The sequence below is a fragment of the Panthera leo genome, chromosome B2, assembly GCF_018350215.1.
Source record: "Panthera leo isolate Ple1 chromosome B2, P.leo_Ple1_pat1.1, whole genome shotgun sequence".
In the NCBI taxonomy this organism is placed as follows: domain Eukaryota; kingdom Metazoa; phylum Chordata; class Mammalia; order Carnivora; family Felidae; genus Panthera; species Panthera leo.
Genome location: NC_056683.1, coordinates 57,187,808 through 57,210,441, shown reverse-complemented (window position 1 = coordinate 57,210,441; position 22,634 = coordinate 57,187,808). Strand labels below are relative to the sequence as shown.

Sequence of the window (22,634 nt, the reverse complement as noted above, 5' to 3'; positions counted from 1 at the left end):
TCAGACCCACCGCCACCGGAGGGGTTGCTCCGCAGAAGCACAGCATTGGGTGTTTGCACGGTGCAAGCAAGTTCCCTGGCAGGAACAGGTTCCCTTTGGGATTTTGGCTGGGGGATGGGCGAGGGAAATGGCGCTGGTGAGCACCTTTGTTCCCCGCCAAACTGAGCTCTGTTGTCCCAGGGCTCTGCATCTCTCCCTCCCCTTGTCCTCCAGCCTTCCCGCTCTCCGAGCAGAACTGTTATCTTATAACCTTCCAAATGTTAAGTCCCGTTCACTGTATGAACACACTCCGTCTGGCCCCTCCGCTTTTGCAAGCCAGACTTGGGGACTCCGCTTGGCCAGCAGGCCGCCCCTCTGCCCCGGCTCCCTCCTGCCAGTCCCTGTAGCGCGCGCCGCTTCGCTGCCCTTCCTACCCTCTTCCATGGACCTCTCATCTGCACTTGGCTCTGGAGACTCCGTTCTGCTAGTCTTCTGGCAGTTTTCTGGGTTATTTAGGCATGTGTGGGTGGAATCTAAGTGATAGGCAGTACGCAGTGAGCCCAGCGTCCTCCTACACCGCCATCTTCCCTAGAATCCTGTCTCATACGGTCTTTATTTTAAAGTCTAGATTGTCTGATATAAGTATGGCTACTCCGGCTTTCTTTTGTTGACCATTAGTATGATAGATGGTTCTCCATCCCCTTATTTTCAGTCTGAAGGTGTCTTTAGGTCTAAAGTGGGTCTCTTGTAAACAGCTTATAGATGGATCTTGTTTTCTTATCCATTCTGTTACCCTATGTCTTTTCATTGGAGCATTGAGTCCATTGATGTTTAGAGTGAGTCTTTTGATTGGAACATTGAGTCCATTGATGTTTAGAGTGAGTACTGAAAGATATGAATTTATTGCCATTGTGATACTTGTAGAGTTTGGCTTTCTGGTGATGTTCTCTGGTCCTTTCTAATCTTTGTTGCTTTTGGTATTTATTTATTTATTTATTTATTTGTGTGTGTGTGTGTGTACACATATATATGTATATATTTTTTTCCATCTTTTCTCCCCTCAGAGAGTCCCCCTTAAAATTTCTTGCGGGGCAGGTTTAGTGGTCACAAACTCCTTTAATTTTTGTTTGGGAAACTTTTTGTCTCTCCTTCTATTTTGAATGACAGCCTTGCTGGATAAAGATTTCTTGGCTGCATATTTTTCTGACTCAGAAAAATTGAAAGTTGGCCTGCCAACTTTCTGTGGATAGGTCTGCTGCAAACCTGATCTGTCTTCCCTTGTAGGTTAGGGACTATTTTTCCCTTGCTGCTTTCATGATTCTCTCCTTGCCTGAGTATTTTGTGAATTTGACTATGATATGCCTTGTTGATGGTCAGTTTTTGTTGAACCTAATGGGGGTCCTCTGTGCTTCCTGGATTTTGATGTCTGTGACTTTCTCCAGGTTAGGAAAGTTTTCTGCTATGATTTGCTCACATAACCCTTCTACCCCTATTTCTCTCTCTTCCTCTTCTGGGACCCCTATGATTCTGATGTTGTTCCTTTTTAATGAGTCACTGATTTCTCTAATTCTTAAACCATGGTCTGTTGCCTTAATCTCCCTCTTTTTTTCTGCTTCATTATTCTCTATAAGTTTGTCCTCTATATAGCTGATTCTCTGTTCTGCCTCATCCATCCTTGCCGCTGCTGCATCCATCCGTGATTGCAACTCAGTTATAGCATTTTTAATTTCATTCTGGCTATTTTTTATTTATTTTATCTCTATAGAAAGGGATTCTAATCTATTTTCGACTGCAGCTAGTATTCTTATTATCATGATTCTAAATTCTGGTTCAGACATCTTGGTTGTATCTGTTTTGGTTAAATCCCTGGCTGTCGTTTCTTCATGCTCTTTCTTTTGGGGAGAATTCCTTCATTTTGTCATTTATAAGGGAGAAAAGGAATTAATGAGGTAGAAAAATTAAAGTTAAAAAAATACTAAAATTTTTAAAGTATTAAAATTAAAAAATTAACACACACACAAAAAATCTAATAAATGATTCTAGATCCTAGGTGTGTTTGGTCTGGGTGTTGACACTGGTTTGACAGATTAGAGAAAAAAAAGGGGGGGAAGAAAATTGAGAATTTGAAAAAATGAATACACTGAAGTAGACTAAAATTAGATGATAAGAGTAAAATAGAATTTGAAAAAATTTACTCAAAATTAAAGAATATAGTAGGGAAAAATAAAATGTTTTTAATAAAAATTAAAAATAAGAATGAATTTTTCTTTCTGTATTCAAGAAAAAGAATAGTGTAAAAGAGAAAAAAAGAAAATTAAATAGATGGACCTGCTAACAGATTGAAATGGGACTGAAATTACTTCATTTTCCCCTAGAAGTCAGACTATGTTGCACTTTATAGTCCATAAACTAGGCGGTGAAACTAGTGTTCTTGAAGAGTGAGGTTGGCCCTGTTGGGCAGGGCTCAGTGTAACGGCTCCGTTCTCCACTAGATGGCGCTGCTGGCCTACTGGGGTGGATTGTTGCAGCACTCATAGGTGCGTATGCGCTTGCGCGGGAATGGTGAGAATGGCGACACCCAGTTACCCAGGCTCTAGTATGGGAACTGTTCTCTGCGATCAGCAATCGCGCACCCCGTCCTCTGTCTTCAGCTTTTGTCCACTTCCTGCTTCTTCACTGTCTGTGACCAGGCCCCAGGCAGTACCTCTCTCCCGAGTTTTGTCTCAGATGCGGCTGTTTTCCCTGGCCCCTTACTTCCGAAGGACTGCGGCTTGGACCTGTTCCACCCCTCTGCGGGAGGGTCTCACCGAGCAATGGCCGAATGCTGGCTGCACCCAGGAACACTTGCTGAACCCTGCTGCTGCCAGAGCCCTGAGACTGCGGCCAGGTGCCAGCCCGCCCCAGAAAAAGTTCGCGAGATAGTGTAGCAGCAGCTTTTCAGGGACTATGGAAGATCACAACACACATCTGGCACCAAGCTTCACCCTTAACGACCTTGTTCCAGCACCAGTGAATGTGGCTGTTTTCTGGGGTCTGCTGGGACCAGGTGGCTTCAATAGTCTCTACCAAATGCCCTACCAGCAGTGGAACCGCTTTTCCCTGTGTGGCCAGAGAACCTCCCGGACCCCACTCACTCTGTTCCTGGGCATTCGCGCTTCCCACCAGCGCTTCCCACCAGAGCACCACCAGGTATTGAGCTGCTGAGTTGCAGACTTTGCTCTCCCCTTGTTTACAGTCTTAATGGAATTTAAACCCTCTCCTTTCTTCTTTCTCCCTTTTTAGTTCAGTCCTTGCGGCTATTTCCAATTTTCCACTTTCTCTCCAGCCGCTTTTGGGGAGGGGTGCTTTTCCCCGCCGTCTCCATCCTCTCTCCGCCAGCAAAAGCACCTCCTTTCCTGCGGCTTCTTGCTCCCCAAGTTCACTTGTCCGCGCTGCGTATCTACTGAATTCTGTGGTTCAGGCTGTGCAGACTGTTGTGTTAATCCTCCAATCAGTTTTCTAGTTGTGTAGGATGGTTTAGTGTTGGTCTGGCTGTATTTCATGGACGTGAGACACGCAAAAAACTTCCATGCTGTTCTGCCATCATGGCTCCTCTCCAAGTTAAAATATTTTAAACCAATATGTGCATTATTTCCAGCTACTGAGACCTGAAAAGTCATTAAAAACCAATGGAATTAGGGGCATCTGGGTGACTCAGTCAGTTGACCCTCTGACTTTGCTCAGGTCATGATCTCATGTTTCCTGAGTTCAAGCCCCCCATCAGGCTCACTGCTGTCAGCACAGAACCCACTTCGGATCCTCTGTCCCCCTCCCCTGCCCCTCCCCCATTCACGTTCTCTCTCTCTCTCTCTCTCTCTCTCTCTCTCTCTCTCTCAAAAATAAATAAATAAACTTTAAAAAAAAGCAATGGAATTAAATTAGGTATCAAAGAATAGGTAAGATCTGTATAGACTCACGGGATAGTAAGGTAGCTTTCCTAAGAGTAAGAACCACTGCAGTAAAGCATGGGGAAGAATGGAATGATGCAATTACAAATGTGAGTAAACCTCTTTATCTGGAAAGGAAATTTATGGGGAACCTGGGTCAGTTGGTTAAGCATCTAACTCTTGACTTCATCTCAGATCATGATCTTACCGTTCATGAGTTTGAGCCCCAGCATCTGGCTCTGCACTGACAGTGTGGAACCTGCTTGGGATTCTCTCTCTCCCTCCCTCTCTGCCCCTCCCCTGTGAGTGTGGACTCTTTCTCTCTTTATCCCAAAATAAATTTTAAATAAATAAACCATTACTTTTGGGTATCAATTAACTTTTTGACAGTCAAGGCATACCAAAAAATTAAAAATTAAGATCTCTGTAAAAGTCTAGGTATCCCGGTTATTAATTGAATTACATGTTATTACATGCTTTATTTCATTTACATGCTTTATTTTTCAGATTTATAAGTGATAAAAGTTGGTGTTTTAGTATGAAAATTAAAAAGTTTAATTTGACATCTGTTCAAACCCCAAAATTCTCTAAAAATCATGCAGTAGAACACCTCATCCTAGAAGATTTTGATAGCAGGAACTACCAGATGTCTCTCACTATCATAAAACTATCTTGTGACTTTATTGAATACTTAATTTTTAAGCAACACTCCATCTTGATGGGCCTCCAAAGATCATTTAGAATCAAATAGCCACCCAGATAACTAAATGACTTAAACAATTAAATAGTGTTATTCAGTATTATCCATCTGGGTACTAAAGAAAGTCCGCCTAAAGGGATGATTTTATTTTTTTGATAACTGATACTTAACCATTCCTTCTGTTAGCAATTAACCAACAGGTCCAATTGCTCATTCATACCACTCCCAGTAGACTCTAGTAATAATCTAGCAGAGAAAAAGGATGTTTAGCTTCCATTTTTACTACAGTAACAAGGTGTGTACTTAGTTACTCTAAAATTTGTCCAATTGCTTAAGTTAAAATGGAGAGGTAAGTACTTAAGACTTCACATAGTTAAGCATGGAAAAAAAGTGACTTCTATACATTAGATTCTAACAAATTAAGAAGCTACAGTGAAGTCATATGCATTTGTCCATAGACCTTAAAGGCAAATAATAGATTAATAAATACTATAAAAAGTCTTAAATTATTTTTATCTCTTTGTCTTTACTAACTGAATAGAATACAGCTATGGTACAGTAGAAGAGCTGTGGCTAAAATCAAAATCTTTTCCATTAAACATAATGAAATTAAAAGTATAAAATAGAGAGCCCTAAATCTGTAACTTGCTAAGAACAAAGCAGATGTGCATCAGTGAGGAATATTAGTTTCACCTCTTAGGCTTATAAGATATGGAGACTGAGAGCTATTTATTTATTTATTGAATAGACTATGCTTTGAGTCCATCAAGACAAATAATGTTCTGGGAATTAAGTAATCTATTTTAGAAATCTTGAGGTCCACCACTGAGAACAGAAACATTTGGTAGTAAAACAACCTTCAATGGGACATGTTCAATTTAAAGTGACTATAAGTGCATTTAAAGAAACAAAAGAGTTGTCACATTCAAGGTGGGGAGGTGGTAAAATTTTTAATGCATGATGGGAATCTTGCAGAGCTTTTTAAGAGAAATGTATGCATTAAAAGCAGAGATGTAGGTCAACAAGATGATAGACTAGGAAGCCATAAGCTCTCATTCTCACACAGACACTAAGTTAACAACAACAAATGGACCATCATACCTCTGTGAGAATTCCAGAGATCATCTGAGAAGCTACAATACCCAGGCCATAACTGTGGAAAGACTGATAGATCCGAAAAATTATCATTTTGCTTCCAAGTAAAGACTTACTCAGGCTAGAATCACCAGTGGATGTTGAATCTAAGGGGTAGTTTTAATGAATAGTAGATATGATGGGGCACCTGGGTGGCTTAGTCAGTTAAGTGCCAACTTCGGCTCAGGTCATGATCTCACAGTTCGTGAGTTCGAGCCCCGCGTTGGGCTCTGTGTTGATAGCTTGGAGCCTGCTTCTGATTCTGTGACTCCCTCTTTCTCTGTCCCTCCCTGCTCGTGCTCTGTCTCTCAAAAATAAAAATGTTAAAAATAAATTTTTAAATGAGTAGTAGATATGCATGGTCTTACAGTATTCTCTACAGACTGCATATGGATTGCAAGGAAGAAAAAATAAAGCCACAATTATACAATGGAATATTATACATTGGAAAAAAAATCAGTCAACACCTTGACCAAGGTGAGCAAAATTAACTTCCATCAATGAGGGACAGATAGATATCATGTGCCACCATATGTGATACCCTGAGAAGAATCCATCATCATCTGTGAAGTATTTCAGCAAAGAATGCATAACCTGAATCTAATTATGAAGAAATATCAGTCAAATCCAAAATGATGAACGTTCTTTTCAAACAGAAGAAGAAAATATTCTTCAAAAATGTCAAAGTCATAAAAACAATGAAAGGCTGTGGAAATATTCTAGGTTAAAAGACATTTAAAGAGACATGACAACTCAATGCAACATCTCAGTTTAGATGCAGTTTTATACTTTAGGGAAAAATACTATGAAGGATATTTTATCAACTGAAAAAACCTAAATATGAATATTAGATAAAAGTATAGCATTAACATTACATTTATTAAAGGCAATAACTATACCGTGACTGTATATAAAGAGAATATCTATAAGTTGTTAGGAGAGAAGAGCCATGATGTATGGAACAAACTATCAAATTATTCAGAAAAAAATACAGAGATAGCTAGATAGAGCTAGATAAAGGGGCTTGAAAATTAACAAAAGATAAGTATGGGTACAATATTCTTTGTTTTATTTTTTCAATTTTCTATAAGTTAAAAAATACTTCCAAACAAGAGGGTTAAAATAACAAGAGGGTTAAAAATAAAATAATTTTAAAAAGAAAGTATGCAGTAATTTGATTAAATTGGTAATTCTGTTCTCTTAGATTGGTTTAATATTGTTTCTTTTATTGTTGTTTTTAATTTTTTTTAACGTGTATTTATTATTGAGAGACAGAGATAGAGCATGAGCATGGGAGGGGCAGAGAGAGGAGGAGACACAAAATCCAAAGCAGTTTTCATCCAGGCTCTGAGATGTTAGCACAGAGCCTGACACGGGGCTCAAACTCACAAACCGCAAGATCATGACCTGAGCTGAAGTCAGATGCTTAACCGACTGAGCCATCCAGGGGCCCCTTAATATTGGTTTAATTTTGTACATTCTTTTCTTCCTCTGAGAGAAAATATTCTAAAATTCTTTAGGATTATTCACAGAGAATCTGGGGGCATGAATGTGTTTATTGGCAAGATATTAAGTCAGAGGTTATCGGAATCACTGTGCAATGAGATTACTTTTGACTCTTCTGGTTGTGTTTCTGCTGTGGCCTCAAAGCTGAGAACAAAATGTGTCATATATACCCACAAGTCTAAAAATAGTTTATGGACAATGAGATATCACTATACACCTACTGAAAAAACTAAAATTTAAAAATATTGACAATACCAAATGCTGGTGAGAATGTAGAGAAATTCGATCTCTCACACATGCCGGTGAGCATATTAACTTGTATCTCCACCCACTCTAGAAAACAGTTTGGCAGTTTCTGATAAAACGAAAATGTTGCTTGTTTTAGAAATCTATGGATTCTCTAAATTAGATTGTGCATCATTGCAATCCAAGTTGTTTTTACTTCACTAGTCAGCCCATTCTACTTTTTTTTTTTTAAACCAGCCTGGTGCCAGTCAATGCCACAATTGTTAAACAGTGGTAAATATAGATATTAGTAATTTCTCAGGGAATCCTAGTTATAATAAACAAGGTCATAAAAGTGATGGCCATGAGTGAAGCTTGGGTAATCTGAAAATCACTTGAGTTACGAGCTATTATTCCTCTCAAAAAACTGTCCCCTCTGTAACTGCCCCTTATACTGACCATCCCTCAGGCTGTTGGCCAGAACCCACTAGATCATTTATCCAAGAAGAGGGGTGTTGGTGTTTTCTTCTTAATTAACCTACATTGATTATTAAAGTCTCCTAAAGATGACTCACTGTCAGAACAACTTTGTATGTGTTACTGGAGAACCTGGACTTTTCCCAAATTCTATCTTTTATCAAGCCACAGCTCAAGTGCCCCGTCTTTCATGAAGATTCCTATAGCTCTTAGCATGTTCTTACCTTATGTCATTTGTTTTGCACTGTCTGTGTTTCTGTTCTTTGGGAACCTACTCCTTCTATGCCAGCTACTGAAAGTGATGCAGGACAAGTTGCTTAACATGTCTGATTCTCCATTTCCTCCTCATTTATAAAATAGAGGCAATGATAGATTTTATCTCAGCGTTTTTAGGATTAGGTAAGATTACATAGGGCTTTGTAGTTTGTTAATTATTACCACTTCTCATAAATCTGTCTCCCCCCTTACCTCCCAGCCACCCAACACTAAATCATGCTTCCCTGCCTCTCTGACCTACTGTAGCACAGCACATCAGAGTCTGAGTTCCTTACCCCTGCCCATGCTGACATACGTTCATACTTACCAGAAAGGAAGCACCTTCTCTGATGTTGTAGCTTACCATACATTCAGTAGGAGACAGCAGGAGGTTGTGTGGAAAGATTTGTTTCCTATTTGAAAAATAAGGGTGCAGTAAGGGTAACATTGAGTAATTGCAGCTTCAGAGTCAAAAGCCAGAGACATCGTCAGTTGTTCTGATCATATTACAAATCTAACAGTACCTGGAAATAAATGGCTGCAAGCAAAGCTGTTGAGATTTCTGTATTGAAAATATGTTTTTGTTATTATTCAGTGTTGTGACAGTGACATCCCAAAATCTGTATTAATAGGACATAATCCATTAGTTGACTGCCATGTAGTGTATGGTCCTCAAGAGATCTGTACTGCTGTTCCAGTTTACTCTGTTACCATGTCTAAGTGTTTTTATCTGGTTTGGCACCAGATCATCTCTGAGTGACTTTAAAGTAAAGAAACCTATCAAACACATGGGGCACCTGGGTGGCTCAGTCGGTTGAGCGTCCAACTTTGGCACAGGTCATGATCTCACAGTTGGCAGGTTCGAGCCCCACGTCAGGCTCTGTGCTGACAGCTCAGAGCCTGGAGCCTGCTTCGGATTCCATGTCTCCCTCTTTCTCTGTCCCTGCCCCACTCACACTCTGTCTCTCTCAAAATTAAACATTAAAAAAAATTTTTTTAAGAAACCTATCAAGGGGCGCCTGGGTGGCGCAGTCGGTTAAGCGTCCGACTTCAGCCAGGTCATGATCTCGCGGTCCGTTAGTTCAAGCCCCGCGTCAGGCTCTGGGCTGATGGCTCGGAGCCTGGAGCCTGTTTCCGATTCTGTGTCTCCCTCTCTCTCTGCCCCTCCCCCGTTCATGCTCTGTCTCTCTCTGTCCCAAAAAATAAATAAAAAAAAAATGTTGAAAAAAAAAAGAAACCTATCAAACACAAATAGGAGTAATCAAAGCTAGTACTATCAGTAGTGAGATGGATGTACATTGTGCACCTCTTCACGTGCACAGAATAATTTTCTGCAAAGATTTGTGGTATTTCTGTATTTCTGCAAAGATTAAATGATTTGAATCTAGTCATGCAGAAACATCAGAAGGATCTAAGTGGAAGGTCACTCTACAGAATACTGTCAAGGAGATGGAAAACAGATAAGATAGGGAAACTGTTCCAGACTGAAGGAATCTGAAGAGACATGACAACCAAATGCAACATACCCAATTTGCTGAAAGATCACATGTGAAAGGAAGCAAGACAAGAGTCAAAGATAACTGCAAAGTTTTTATCCTGAGATACTGGAAGGATGATGTTGCCATTAACTAAAATGAAGAAGACTATGGAAGCAGCATATATTTTTGGAGAAATGAAGAGCTCAGTTTGGACACAGTTGAGATGACTTTTAAACTTTCATGGGGGTAGTTGAGTAGGCTGATATATGATTTGGAATTCAATAATAGGTCAAGTGACAGAAATCACTGAGAAATATAGAAGATTTAGACAACAATCAATTCATTTGACATAATGAGCATAAAGAATACAGCATTTCCCAATACACATACTTGTCAAAGACCTATGAAACATTTACAAATATTAACTGGGCCATAAGACAACCATAGTAAATGCTAAGGGAATGAATGATATTATATAAACATTTACAGATTTGTACAAAGCTATAATTCAGAGGAAAAACAAGGTAATCCTGCCTTCCCATCAGTAACAGGTAGGACTAGGTCATATGCCGGTCAGTTTAATGTTGATCAGTTTAATCTTCATCTTTGAGGCTTTTGTTTTGTTTTGGTTTTTTAGTCCATACCTTATTTGCTGTATCTGAGCTTAGTTTTGAGGTGTTTAAAAAGTCATTTTGTCCAATTAACACAAAGGTACTTTAAGGGTTGAAAGTGCTTATAAAAAGAGGTGTATGGGGCACCTGGGTGGCTCAGTTGGTTAAGCATCTGACTCTTGATCTTGGCTCAGGTCATGATCTCATTGTTCGTGAAATCGAGCCCCATATTGGGCTCTGCACTGACAGAGCAGGGGCCTACTTGTGGTTCTCTCTCTCCCTCTCTTTCTTCCCCTCCTCTCTCTCTGTGTGTTTCTCTCTCAAAATAAATAATTTTTTTAAAGAGGTGTATAATGAAAACAACAAAGAAAATAATTTTTAATAATTTACTTTGGAATACTTCTAAACTTACCGAAAAATTGCCGTAATAAAAAGAATTCCCATATCTCCCTCATCCATATTCTCCAATTATATCCTTTATATTTCATTTTCTTCTCTCTGTGTGTCACACACACACACATGCCCACACACCATTTGTCATTATTAGTATTTTTCTGAACCTTTCAAGGGCAATCTAAGGATATGATGCCCCATCACTTCTAACATCCCTGTGGTTATTTCCCCCAAACAAAAGGATATTATTTTATATAACCAGCATACAAACCTCCAGATCAGGAAGTTAACCTTAGTACAAACTACCATCCAACTCACAGACCCAATTCAAATGTCATCAACCGCCCCAACAATATGTTTATTCATTGTGATCCAGGATGCCCTCTAGGAATGTATGTTCCATTTGGTGTTCATGTCTCTTCAGATTCCTTCAATCTGGAACAGTTTCTCTATCTTATCTGTTTTCCATCTCCTTGAGAGTATTCTGTAGAGTGACCTTCCACTTAGATCCATCTGATGTTTCTGTATTACCAGATTCAAATCATTTAATCTTTGCAGAAATGCGGAAATACTACAAATCTTTGAGAAAATGATTCTGTGCACTTGAAGAGTACACAATGTACATCCATCTCACTACTGATAATATTAACTTTGAAGAAAAGAGCCAGTTTGTTTCCTGCTTTGGAAGACAGAGACGGTGTCTTCCTTCAGAGCAAAGAGCAGGCATGCTCACTGCCCATTATAAAAGACTTGGACCTCTAAGCTCAGATTTCCTCTCTAAGCACACACTTATGTGTGTGTAGGTGTTACTTGGTCCTCTTCACATTTTTCTAAGAGAATAGGGGTTCCTGAAACTGACACAAAATTTATGATACTCTTGTACTGCTATGCTATGAGTCATAAACTGTCCTTTCTCTCTGAACCAGGTGTTTCATGTTTTCTGCAATTATCTATGAAATGTGGCAAACTAACTTATTAGCTTGCCAGTAGGAAAACTCTCAAACACATCACTTTTTGACAATGTGATCTGGTCCAATAACCTGTCTGACCTTCTCTCTTAAAACTCTCCCCTTCTTTATTGCCTCTCTAGTCACACTTGATCATGGCACGAAAGTTTCCACTTCATGGGCCTTGAACTCATTATTTTCTGTCTCCCCAAGGATCCACAGAGGTCATTTATTCACCTTCATGAGTTCTTTATTCAAATATCACCTCCCTTAATTCCACGTGCATACACCCTAATTTTTCTCTCTAGGACATATCAACATATATCATTCCACTACACACCATTTTAGGCTAAAATCCAAAACACTGACAACATGAAATGCTGACAAGGGTATAGCAGCAGCAGGAACTCTTATTCATTGCTGATGGAAATGCAAAATGGTACAGCCACTTTGGAAGACAGTTGGACAGTGTTTCACAACAGTAAACATATTCTTACCAATGATCTAGAAATTGCACTCCTTGATATTAAACCAAATGAGCTGAAAATTTATGTCCACACAAAAAGCCTGCATGCAGATATTCATAGCACCTTTCTTCATAATCGCAAAAACTAGGAAGCAACCAGGATGTGCTTCTGTAGATAAATGAATAAATAAGCTGTGGTACATCCATACAATGTAATACCATTCAGCATTAAAAGAAATGAACTATGAAGAAATGAGACATGAAGACATGGAGGAAACTTAAAATGCATATTACTAACTGAAGAAAAGCCAAGCTGAAAGGGCTTCATACCATGTGATTCCAACTATATGACATGCTGGAAAAAGCAAAACTATGGAGACCATAAAAATATTGGTGATTACCAGTTGTTAAGGAGGGATAAATGGGTGAAGCAGAGGATTTTTTTTAAAGTTAATTTGAGAGAGGGTGCACAAGAGAGAGCAAGGGAGGGGCAGAGGGAGAGGGAGAGAGAGAGAGAGAGAGGTAGAGAGAGAATTCCAAGCAGTCTCTGCACTGACAGTGAAGCCTGATCTTATGAACCGTGAGATCATGACCTGAGCCTATATCAAGAGTCAGACTCTTAACCAACTGAGACACGCAGGTGCTCCCAAAGGACTTTTAGAACAGTAAAACTACTCTGTATGATACTATAATGGTAGATACATGTCATTATACATTTGTCAAAATCCACAGAATGTACACCAAAAATGATCCCTAATGTAAGCCATGGACTTTGGATGAGAATTATATGTCAGTGTAGGTTCATCAGTTGTAACAACTGTATGACTCCATAGCAGGATGTTGATAATGAAGAGGTTATATATGTGGGATTATATATGCAGAGCAGGTTAGTATATGGAAACTGTACTTTCTGCTCAGTTTTGCTATGAACCTAAAATTTCCCTAAAGATACAGTTTATTTTTAAAAATACTGTGCAATAACATTTAGTATAATAGCATAAGAAGCAATAGGTGAAATATGCTAATATCAGAGTCTCATGAAGATAGATTGTTGAGTGGAAAAAGTAAATACATTATGCATAGTTTGTATATAATATGGTTTCTTTTATGTGAAATAAATCAGATGTTAGATATACACACACATTAATTATATGTGCATCAGAAAATAAACTGGCTACATATTCAATAAACTGTTAACAGTGGCTTATGGGACTTAAGAGAGGAGAAAGAACAATGGAATTTCATCTTTTTACTTTACGTTCTTCCATAGTGTTTTTTTTTTTAATTTTATTTTTAATGTTTATTTATTTTTGAGACAGAGAGAGACAGAGCATGAACAGGGGAGGAGCAAAGAGAGAGGGAGACACAGAATCTGAAACAGGCTCCAGGCTCTGAGCTGTCCACAGAGAGCCCAACGCGGGGCTCGAACCCACGGACCGTGAGATCATGACCTGAGCCGAAGTCGGACGCTTAACCGACCAAGCCACCCAGGCGCCCTCTGCCATAGTGTTTAAATGTCTTATAATGATTATGTTTACCTTAGTAATACTTACAAAAATGACTTCAAAAGGACTTTCACTTTTTAAACTACCCCTGTATTCTTAAACCTTAATTCAGTGTTTTTGAAAATATGGTCCAAGTAACACCTATGCCAGAAACACCTTGGTGTTTTTTTAAAATATACTTCCTAGACCCCATCTCAGCTCTATTAAGGGTCTGGTCTAGGAGTGAGGAATAGGACTTTACACTCTTACGAGTCATACTGGGAGATTCTAACCTCTACCATTTTGAACTGCAATAAGTCAAAATGAATGGTGTATTGCTTAAAAATCAGCAAATGCCAACACCTCTTGAATAAACACCTACCAGTTACCTGTCAACCGAAGGACAACAATACAGGCCTGGTCCAAAGGGGGAATAGGCAAAATAACTAGGTCAATGATATATAGTGAACCAGCTAAGAAGCACTGTCACATTATAAAATGAGGTACAAAGAATCTATAGATTCCAGAGAGACAAATACTGCCAAATGTTCAGAACTTTCCTTCTTCCTTTCATAAACACACAGAAGCAACAAGTAATATATGAGACATTATAAATCCATGTAATGATTCTACTTCAATTTATACTGAAATGAATTTACTTAGACTTACCATAAAGGAAAACCCAAAGGTTAGTACTTTCTGAAGAGATAAGATCTAAATTATTCTCAAGTAAACTGATACTTATTTCCATTTACATAGTCACTTTAAACATACCTTAACTTGATTACATTCTACATTTTAATCAGAAATAAAAAACTAAAGAATAATTCATACAGTGGTATCTTCTATCTTGCACAATTGGAATCATCTGTTTGGAAGCATTTTTAATGTAAGACATTCCCAAGAATCTCAATTTTGTGAGATAAGAATAAAACATTCTCATAATCTATGCATCTGATGCCTCTCTATAATATAATCGATCTAGAGCAGAGGATCTATGCCACACAGTACCAGCCAAAAGGAGCAGAGTTACCAGAATAGAAGGCTTTTCAGTAATTGACCCCATTACAATAAGCCCACATTTAGTGGGATTAGAACAAGTTTACCATGGTTCAGTTTATTTAGCAAGGAGCAACTCTTGGAAGATAAGGTAAGTTCTTAAATGATAAAATTAAATATACTGTATATATGAGCAATACTAATTTTTTTTAATTCATGTTTTTGTTTTGTTAGCTTTATCTATAAGTGATCCATCTTTCAGAAGCCATGAATTATCCTGGATGTCTTTTGCTTCCTTCCGTATTCAGAAAAAGACACATATTCAGTTGCAGTTTCAGCCTCTTTCTGCAGATGGCATCTTATTTTATGTTGCACAGCACTTAAAAGCACAATCAGGTAAAGTTGGTGGGGTATTTGCAGGGGGAAAAATCGTAATGAATTCCTAATTAAGAAATATATAATAGAGTATTTTTATTTTTTTAAGTCACCTAGCCTATAAAATATGTAAACATTTGATACTTCTAATGTTCTGTTATCGCTGCAAGTGAATGTTTACGAATTGACTCCCTAAATATAAATTTTAGTAAAATAGCAAGAGGTGGGGCACCTGGGTGGCTCAGTTGGTTGAGCATCTGACTTCGGCTCAGGTCATGATCTCATGGTTCCTGGGTTTGAGCCCCGCATTGGACTCTGTGCGGACAGCTCAGAGCCTGGAGCCTGCTTCAGATTCTGTGTCTCCCTCTCTCTCTGCTCCTCCCCTGTCCGTGCTTTGTCTCTCTCTCAAAAATAAATAAACATTAAAAAAATAAGAAATAAATTAAAAAAAATAAAATAGCAAGAGTTATGTTAGAATTGAAGTTAGCAAAATTCACATACAGTATATTCTCAACTGTATAACCGTCCCATCAAAAAAGAGGTTGAGGGGCACCTGGGTGGCTCAGTCGGTTAAGCGGCCGACTTTGGTTCAGGTCATGATCTCGCGGTCCGTGAGTTCGAGCCCCACGTCGGGCTCTGTGCTGACAGCTCAGAGCCTGGAGCCTGTTTCAGATTCTGTGTCTCCCTCTCTCTGCCCCTCCCCCGTTCATGCTCTGTCTCTCTCTGTCTCAAAAATAAATAAAACGTTAAAAAAAAATTAAAAAAAAAAAAGAGGTTGAAGCCAAGCACAATAGCCCTACGTCAAAAGGAACAAAATATGTATATAAAAAATAAAGGAAAGGAAGGCATGAATGATGTGTTTGCAGTAAATCCACCCACATTTAGAATTCCAAAAATTTTCTTTAAGTTATTCTGTTATCTAAATAGTAAACCTAGGATTCACATTCCAAAATAAGTTGGTAAAAATATTTTTATTAAAAATTTTTTTAACGTTTATTTATTTTTGAGACAGAGAAAGACAGAGCGTGAACGGGGGAGGGTCAGAGAGAGGGAGACACAGAATCTGAAACAGGCTCCAGGCTCTGAGCAGTCAGCACAGAGCCCGACGCGGGGCTCGAACTCACATACGCGAGATCGTGACCTGAGCCGAAGTAGGACGCTTAACCGACTGAGCCACCCAGGCGCCCCAAAATATTTTTAACTATTAAAAGTAGCACAATCATTGCAAAGCAATATGGAATAAAAATATCCACGTAGTATGCTCCAGTTTGAAAAATTGTTTTTGAGTTTTTATTACTTTACTGTTGGTTTCCATTTTCATGGGTTTTTCTCCCGAATTTTGACAAAGACATTTGGTTTTATAGTTATAATTCTGTTGCAAAATATATAAATTTTATATTTGGCTGTTCTTTCATCTTGTTTCTCAGAAAATGAAATTTTGGTATTGGGAAATAATTAAATAAGCTTACTTAGTTTCCCATAGTCAACAAAAATGGTTTCCTGATTTTCACAATGTAATCTAAGTATTCTTTTAAAGGTGTCTTAATATGTTGCTAAGTGATTAGAATTCAGGGAATTAGACTAAAGTGTTTCCATCTCAATGCACTGGTAAAATACCTTCAAAATAATTTCAAGGAGAAAAGATAATTTCAAAGAAAAAAAAAAGATAACATGATTGAGCTACAAAATATACATTAGATCTGTTTTCCTGAGAGTTGATATTTTATTTTAAATTCATGATTAAATCTCCCTGTGAAAATGCTAAAAGGAAGAATTGTACATAAACAGAAAATTTATACTTATAAATCAAGAGACATTAAAAGACAATCAGCTTTAGGACTGCCTGCATGGCTTAGCTTGGTTAAGCATCCGTCTTTTGATTTCATCTCAGGTCATGATCTCATGGTTTGTGGGCTCGAACCCCACCCCACGTAGGGCTCTGTGCTGACAGGTCGAGCCTGCTTGTGTGGGATTATCTCTCTCCCTCTCTCTCTCTGCCCCTCCCCTACTCGTGCTCTCTCTGTCTCTCTCTCAAAATAAATAAACTTTATAAAAAAAACAATCAGTTTTAGTTATGTTGTTTATAAAAAAACCTCAGGATTAACCTTTGTATGATAAGGGCATAAAATCAAGATATATTTGGAACAGTACTGGCCAAGAATGTTGTACTATAGTTTTATAATTAGTACACTAGATACATATTTGTGTTTATGTATGTAAAATAAAAAGCTCGTACATATTAACATATGTAGGAAGACAAGAGCACATTTTCTTTCATCTGTTATTAAGTGGCATTGTATTTCAATTCATGTCAGTCAAGATTTTCCTTTTCTCTGCTTTAGACACTGTTTACAAAAAGAGATAAAAATAGATTTATTACTTTCATGTCATGGTTGGTGCTGCATTTGACACTTATGTAGGAAAATCACGAAAACTGTAAAATATTAAAAATCTAAGCTTTACATTTTCAGATTAGCCAAAAGGTACTTATCAGATGAAAAGCATAAACTTATTTATTAGTGTTCAATTGGTGTAATGAAGTGGTAACATATGTTTCATTTATTTAAGGTTGCATAAAATACAAGTGATGTTCTCATACTTTTTACCTTCTTTATGAGTTATGCTTAATGTAACCTTAACTAAGTCTTCTAGCTGATTCTCTGCTAAGAGGAACTTTCAGTAAAAAGTGCCCACTTAGTACACAATGTAAAAAAAGACAAATTTAGACGTCAAGAACCAATTAGGTTTTCATATGTAGAAGACCAAATTCTCAATTAATAAAGTATCTGTGTCTATTTTGAGGTTAATAATTTTAATAATCTAACATAAAATTTGAAACAAAATGATAATTTCAAAATTATGCTAGTTGATTTTAGATCTTTCATTTTGGAAATAAATTTTAAAGAAATAAATCCTTGGCACCTGTTTATCCATTGCTGGTAAGAATTTAATATCTTAAAGTGAATGTGGGGCACCTGGGTAGCTTAGTCGGTTAAGCATTAGACTTTGGCTCAGGTCACGATCTCACGGTTCATGAGTTCAAGCCCCATATCAGGTGAGCTCGAGCCCCAAGGGTGAGTCCCAATTCTCTCTCTCCCTCTCTGCACCTCATGGGATTCTCGCTCTCTGCCCCTTGCTCACTTGCACCCTTTCTAAAAAAAAAAAAAGAGATCACCCTTTGCGATCTTTAGGAAAAAGTGTTTTGATACATAAAAATTATCAATATTAAGCACAAATTGATCATGGATAGCCTGAATTCATCTTGCTATAGCTATAAGCCTCACAAATATGTTTTTAAAAAGCCTAGTCATCCCGAGCGCCTGGGTGGCTCAAGTCCCTTTAGTGTCCGACTTCAGCTCAGGTCATGATCTTGAGGTTGGTGAATTCAAGCCCCACATGGGGCTCTCCGCTCTCAGTGTGGAGGCTGCTTCGAATCTCTCAAAAATAAACATTAAAAAGAATAACAACAGGGATACCTGGGTGGCTCAGTCAGTTAGGCATCCAACTTCAACTCAGGTCATGATATCATGGTTCGTGAGTTAGAGCCCCCTGTCAGGCTCTGTGCTGGCAGCTCAGAGCCTGGAGCCTGCTTTGGATTCTGTGACTCCCTGTCTCTCTGCCCCTCCCCGGCTCGTGCTCTCTCTCAAAAATAAATAAAACATTAAAAACAATTTTTTTAAAGAACAATAGCAACAGTGAATTCATTTATGATCTTCAGTCCATTTATGAGTTCAGTTTCTTGTAAGGACTGTCCACTAGGGATCAATTTCTAACATATACTTATCCTAATGCCAATCTGTTCTCACAACCCATGACTACAGCACCATATTCTAGTCAACTAAAATAAAAGGTTTGCATGACAAAATCTGTTAGTACAGTTACAAGAGCAATCTTAGCTTCCAGGGACACAAAGGGGGAAAAGAAAAACACCTTTTTTGGTCAGTTCTTCATAAGACAAGACAACATACCAGCAAAACTGCATTAAAATAAGCCTTCCTTTATTCTCTTTCCTCTTAGAGTTGGCAACTTGATATTATAGATTGCAACTTTAGCTTTCCTAATCATTTTTTACTGTTTTTTGGGTTTTATTAAGTTTATTTTGAGAGAGAGAAAGCGTGTGCAAGTGGGGGAGGGGCAGAGAAAAAGAGTGAGAGAGAGAGAGAGAGAGAGAGAGAGAGAGAGAGAGAATCCTAAGCAGGCTCCACAGTCAACATGGAGCCCCCATGGGGCTCGATCTCACAACCCCAAGACTATGACCTGAGCCAAAATCAAGATTTAGATGCTTAACAGACTGAGCCACCCAGCCATTCCTAAAGGTGATTTCTTAATTCAATAATTGTTTATTTAGCATCTAATTATGTGCCAGGTGCTGTGCTAGGTGCTGGGGATAAACCGTTGGGCCAAATCAGACACAGACCCTGTTCCCATGAAGCTTATGAGCTAGTGGATGAGGCACCTATTAAATAATCACAGGTGTAATGACAGATTATAGTCACTAGAAATTCTCTGAGGAAAATGATTCAGAGAACCATACTTTGCATGGGCTCATATAGTTTTCTCAAGTTGAAATCATAGGTGTAGGACTATAGACCTGCTACATATTCCAGTCTTCTTAGAATAATGGTGGGAAGGGGACCACAAAGGGGAGTAGAAGGAAAGGACACTGTGGGAGAGAGGTGAGGCAGTGTTGCACTGCCCCAGGAGAAAAGGAAGAACAGCATGTGCCAAGAAATCTCCTTGGATAAGAAATTTTATTGGTTGTGAAATGTTAGGGAGAAGGGAAAATGCTATCTTGAGGAAGACATCTGCAGGATTTGTTATGTAAACCACTTTGCTAACTTCTTGAAGCAGCTTTGCCATTGAAGGGCCACATTCTTTTCTTGGCACAGAGAGCTGCATTTACTTTTCCTTTGAATGCCTCTCTGCAGCTTCATACACAGGCTAGATATTTATTCATATTTGTTCCCAGATGACTATATAATTATAAAATGAGGTAAACATTGTGAAGGAGAGAAATGTGCTATCAATAAAATAAAATAAAAAACCTGACCAGCTCTGTGGAATCACAGAACAGTTCTCTGAGGAAGTGGCATTTGATCTCAGACCTGAAGGATGGGAGTTTCCTAGATGAGATGGGATGAGGTGGAGTGTTCCCAGAAAAAGAAAATGTGCACAAACGTTCGGAGGCAAGAACAAGGTCAGTGTTGCTGGAGTAAAGAGAGTGGAGGAAGAGGGAGAATACACTCCAGGTGAAGCTTGGAGAAAGGGGCTGGGAAACCTGCAGAGCCTCTGTAGATGTTAAATATTTTAGGCTTTTATGGCAACAGCAAATGCCATTGAAGGGTAGTATAATGACCAGATCTTTTCACTTGAAAAGATCACTTTAGCTTCAGTTTAGATTGGAAATTCAGTTAGGAAGGAAGAGTGAAGAGGCTCTAGCAAATAGATTGAGCTAGAAATAAAGCTAGTGAATCTAATGAAGATGGCAAAGGCGGACAGAATCAAGATGTTTGCAGTGAACCAAAATGTTAATAAATCTGTTTCTGTGTGGAACAAAAAAATATATGGAATCAGGGATCACAGCTAAATTTTGAGTTTGAAGAACTGGAGGATGAGGGAGTGACTCACTGAGTTTGCAAAGACTGGAAGATGCCAGGTGTATGGGAGAAAGTTCACAAACTGAGATACGAAATTTAGAGAGATCTCAACTAGGGATGTGTGTAGTTGTAGACAGAACTTGATGCCAAGGACATGGCTGAAACTTTTTCATAGCACCCGTATTAACTGTTCTTAACTCTCTTATTTACTGCCTCAATCTCTGTCAAAAAAGCAGAATCAGATGTTTGGAGTAAAACGTCTTAAAAACTTTTTACACATTCATCTTTAACTAGATAAAATCATTAAAGGTAAACTTCACTTTAACTTAGTACCACAATACATTTCATTCAATGTAAAATATTTACAACTAGGAAAAGCTTATGTGGCCAATTCCTGAATAATACAGGATATATGTATGAATAAATACCCATTTATTTTCATCTGTAGATGGAAATAAAATTCTCTAACGTTGTGATCAAGACTTGCCTTTTTTTGCCCAAAACCAAAACTTACTCAAATGGCCAAAAAGGCAAGAGTTTTTAATGGAGTAACATTTTCCTGTTACTAATTAACCGGTTTTCTTTCTCAACAGGTGATTTTTTATGTATCTCCTTAGTAAATGGTTCTGTTCAACTTCGCTACAACCTTGGTGACAGAACTATCATTCTAGAAACTCTCCAAAAAGTGACTATTAATGGAAGTATTTGGCATGTGATTAAAGCAGGAAGAGTTGGTGCGGAAGGCTACCTGGATCTGGATGGGATAAATGTAACCGAAAAAGCCAATGCAAAAATGAGCTCCCTGGACACAAATACTGACTTCTATGTTGGAGGAATGCCATCTTTAAATCTTGTAAATCCTATGTCAATAGCAAATGAACCTACAGGTTTTCAGGGCTGTGTCCGAGAAGTTATTATAAATAATCAAGAGTTAAAATTAACTGAATTAGGAGCAAAAAGCGGAGCAAATGTAGGTGACTGTGATGGGACCCCCTGTGGGTACAAGGTGTGCAGAAATAGGGGTGAATGTATAGTAAATGGCACAACTTTTTCTTGCAAATGTTTGCCACATTGGACTGGAAATACATGTAACCAGTCTGTGCACTGTTCAAATAATCTTTGTCTCCACCAATCTCTATGTATACCCGACCAATCATTTTCTTACAATTGTTTCTGTGCTTTGGGTTGGGTGGGAAAGTATTGTGAAAACAAAACTTCATTTTCAACTGCAAAATTTATGGGTAATTCTTATATTAAATACATTGATCCAGATTACAGAATGAGAAACCTTCAGTTCACTACTATATCCTTAAATTTCAGTACTACTGAAACAGAAGGCTTAATTGTATGGATAGGAAAAGCTCAAAAGGAAGAAAATGATTTTCTGGCAATTGGTCTCCATAATCAGTCCTTGAAAATAGCAGTTAACTTAGGAAAAAGCATATCTGTGCCTATGATCTATAGCAATGGCACATTCTTTTGTAATAAATGGCACCATGTAAGTGTAATTCAAAATCAGACTGTTATTAAGGCCTACCTAGATAACAACCTGATTCTCTTGGAGGATATTGATCCACACAAAAAATTTGTTGATTTAAACTATGATGGCATTAGTTATCTAGGGGGCTTTGAATATGGCCGAAAGGTAAATACTGTTACTCAAGAGATTTTTAAAAGAGATTTTGTTGGCAAAATTAAAGATGTATTTTTTCAGGACTCAAAAAAAATTGAATTAATTAAATCAGAAGGATATAATGTTTTTAATGGAGATGAACAAAATTAATGACATAAATACTGGTAATTTCGATATACAAAATATATATGTAAATGTATTTTGATAGCTATTTGTGGCACATTGTTTACTAGAAATCAGCTATTTACTATTAACTGAAATAGTCTAAATGCTAACATACCGTATTTATAAGCTTATAAAATATAGCTAAAGAAATGATTTTGGTTGGTTTTCCTACATCCAATATCTATAAACATGTTGATTCGAAAGTTTTCACTCCATTAGTTCATGTAGTGTTTATTCATCTGTGAATTAGTTTTAAATGATACAAAGAAAAATAAAATAAAAAG

General features: G+C 38.0%; 1 protein-coding gene across 1 annotated transcript in view; it reads left to right on the top strand.

Moving 5' to 3' along the window:
• EYS (eyes shut homolog) overlaps positions 1 to 22,571 on the top strand; it is a 1,768,122-nt gene extending 1,745,551 nt beyond the window's left edge. Inside the window, 2 exon segments of the mRNA XM_042939126.1 lie at positions 14,815 to 14,976; positions 21,146 to 22,571. Of these exon segments, the coding sequence (XP_042795060.1) occupies positions 14,815 to 14,976; positions 21,146 to 22,335 (1,352 nt within the window). The 3' untranslated portion in view covers positions 22,336 to 22,571.
• Positions 22,572 to 22,634: the final 63 nt, after the last annotated feature.